Source organism: Buceros rhinoceros, unplaced genomic scaffold (genome assembly GCF_000710305.1).
Source record: "Buceros rhinoceros silvestris isolate BGI_N320 unplaced genomic scaffold, ASM71030v1 scaffold5696, whole genome shotgun sequence".
Lineage (NCBI taxonomy): Eukaryota > Metazoa > Chordata > Aves > Bucerotiformes > Bucerotidae > Buceros > Buceros rhinoceros.
Window position 1 is genome coordinate 1 of NW_010415696.1, and position 2,368 is coordinate 2,368.

A 2,368-nucleotide genomic window follows, 5' to 3' on the forward strand; every position below is an offset into this window, starting at 1 on the left:
CCCTGAGTAAGCAGCGAGCTGAGCGGCAGCAAAAGGCCAGAATACGATTGTGCAGCCAAGAACCACTCCTGTGTCAGTGCGAGATCTCGTGTGTGCTTTCTCTCCGAAAAATTTCAGTAACTGAAAGCATGTTTGTTAATTAAGGAAAATCGGTACCCGGCTCCTTTAAAGGTCCTCTAATAGAAAAGGGGGTGGAGAAGAGCGAAGACTGGTGTCTTTTTAACCTTGCTGAAGGACGCAGCAGTATTTATTGACGTATGCAAATATCCAGGGGGAGGAGGTGGAGGAGGAGGAGGGTGCTTGGAAAAACAGGAACCAGAATCAGTTTCTCATTGCAGGGTGAGAGCTCTGAGTTCCGGTGTAAGAGAAAAGAGACGTGGCGAAATTGCTGTATATCTCTGCCCTATAAGCACATCTCTCATTTAGACTGAAGGGAAACAAGGCATCAAAAAGGGTGAAGCATCTTAAAAAATATTTTAAAGGCAATCTAGCACAATCAAAGGTTGCATATTCCTAAATGGGGGAGGGGGAAGATTACGGGTTTGCCTTGCAATTTGCTGTAGTATAGCACTAGGAATAGAACGAGATTTTTGGCTGGCAAATGATTAAAACAGCCTGGTTTGTGGTATGAATGACAATGTTAATAACCTGTCTTTGTGGTTTTTCCCCCTACTGTTTCAGCTGCGCAAACCATGCAGGATGATTTACTGATGGACAAAAGCAAAGCCCAGCCCCAGCAGCAGCGGCAGCAACAGCAGCAAGATCCAAACTCATCAGAAGCCCCCTCTACACCCATCTCGTCGGAGACACCCAAACCAGAAGACAACAGTTCAGTGACTAGTATCGGCACATCGGCTCCTTCCCAAAATAGCAAAGAGAAGATGCAGATGGAGTCTCCCATTTTGCCTGGCTTGAGCTTTCACCAGCCTCAACAAGAACCTGCAGCCGGCACCTCCTTGTCTCCCTCCTTCGGCAGCACCTGGTCTACAGGGACCACAAACACGGTGGATGATAGCTTTTTTCAAGGGATTACTCCAGTTAATGGGACAATGCTTTTCCAGAATTTTCCACACCATGTCAACCCTGTATTTGGTGGCACTTTCTCGCCTCAAATTGGCCTAGCTCAGACTCAACACCATCAACATCAGCAGCAGCAGCAGCAAGCTCAGCAGCAGCAACAGCAGCGGAGGTCACCTGTAAGCCCCAATCAGGCACCTTTCGCACAGAGAAATGCTGCTTACAGCCATCAGCCCATCATGACCAGCAAACCGTCTTCCTCCTCTGCCTCTTCTTCTTCCTCCTCCAGCTGGAATAACCATCAAAATGCAGCTTGGAGTACACCTTCCAACCCTTGGGGTGGGCTGCAGGCTGGTAGGGACCCTCGAAGGGCAGTGGGAGTGGGGGTCGGCGTGGGAGTGGGGGTTGGTGTACCCTCCCCCCTCAATCCCATTTCACCCCTTAAAAAACCATTCTCCAGCAATGTCATTGCCCCTCCGAAGTTCCCACGGGCTGCACCCTTAACCCCCAAATCCTGGATGGAAGACAACGCTTTCAGGACGGACAATGGCAACAATCTGTTGCCTTTTCAGGTAAATGACTATGTGCACCTTCTACATGGTGACAGCTATCACAAAGTTCTATTTTTTGCAGGGGTGTATTTCATGTTACTGTTCTATCTTGAGAGGCATTTCCATAACTCATATTTGCATTGAATAATCCCTTTATATGAAAGAAGTGGGGCTGAATCTAGGAAGTGCTTACACAAAGAATCCAAATTCTGGCTTAAGGTTTATAGTCTCTCTCTTTTTTTTTTTTTTAGGCATTTCCATAACTCATATTTGCATTGAATAATCCCTTTATATGAAAGAAGTGGGGCTGAATCTAGGAAGTGCTTACACAAAGAATCCAAATTCTGGCTTAAGGTTTATAGTCTCTCTCTTTTTTTTATCTTATTCTTAAATGTGACAGGCCTTTTGGGGTTTTTTTGTTGGGTTTTTTTAGCATCTGAAAGGTGGTAGCCTCCCTTCATGAAGAACAGGTTTGGCAGACTGTGTTCTGTTGGTGCTGTGTGTTAATGAATTTCTTTTTCATATTCTCCCATATGTGAGAAACAGGAGATGTTAAAATTTCCAGCTTCATTTTTCTAACTGGCCTGTTAATTTTAACTAAAGATGCTTCTTGACCTGAAATCCAGTTAATTATTTTATCACCATTGAAATAAGGAGTTGTCCTTACATTGTGGTGGGATTTAATAGGGAGCCTGTTTGTGTGAGGTATTCGTATGAAAAGCCGTATATGTTTGGTATGTACACCTTGCTGTTATATTCACAGTGGACGATTTGAATAGAGCTAGAAGCGGCGTGGGTGT

General features: G+C 45.1%; 1 protein-coding gene across 1 annotated transcript in view; it reads left to right on the plus strand.

Annotated features, from left to right (window-relative positions):
• Positions 1-323: 323 nt before the first annotated feature.
• LOC104494642 (cytoplasmic polyadenylation element-binding protein 3-like) overlaps positions 324-2,368 on the plus strand; it is a gene marked incomplete at its 3' end in the record, with an annotated part of 61,198 nt that continues 59,153 nt past the window's right edge. Inside the window, exons 1-2 of the mRNA XM_010137503.1 lie at positions 324-454; positions 682-1,589. Of these exons, the coding sequence (XP_010135805.1) occupies positions 693-1,589 (897 nt within the window). The remainder of the gene's footprint in view (positions 455-681; positions 1,590-2,368) is intronic.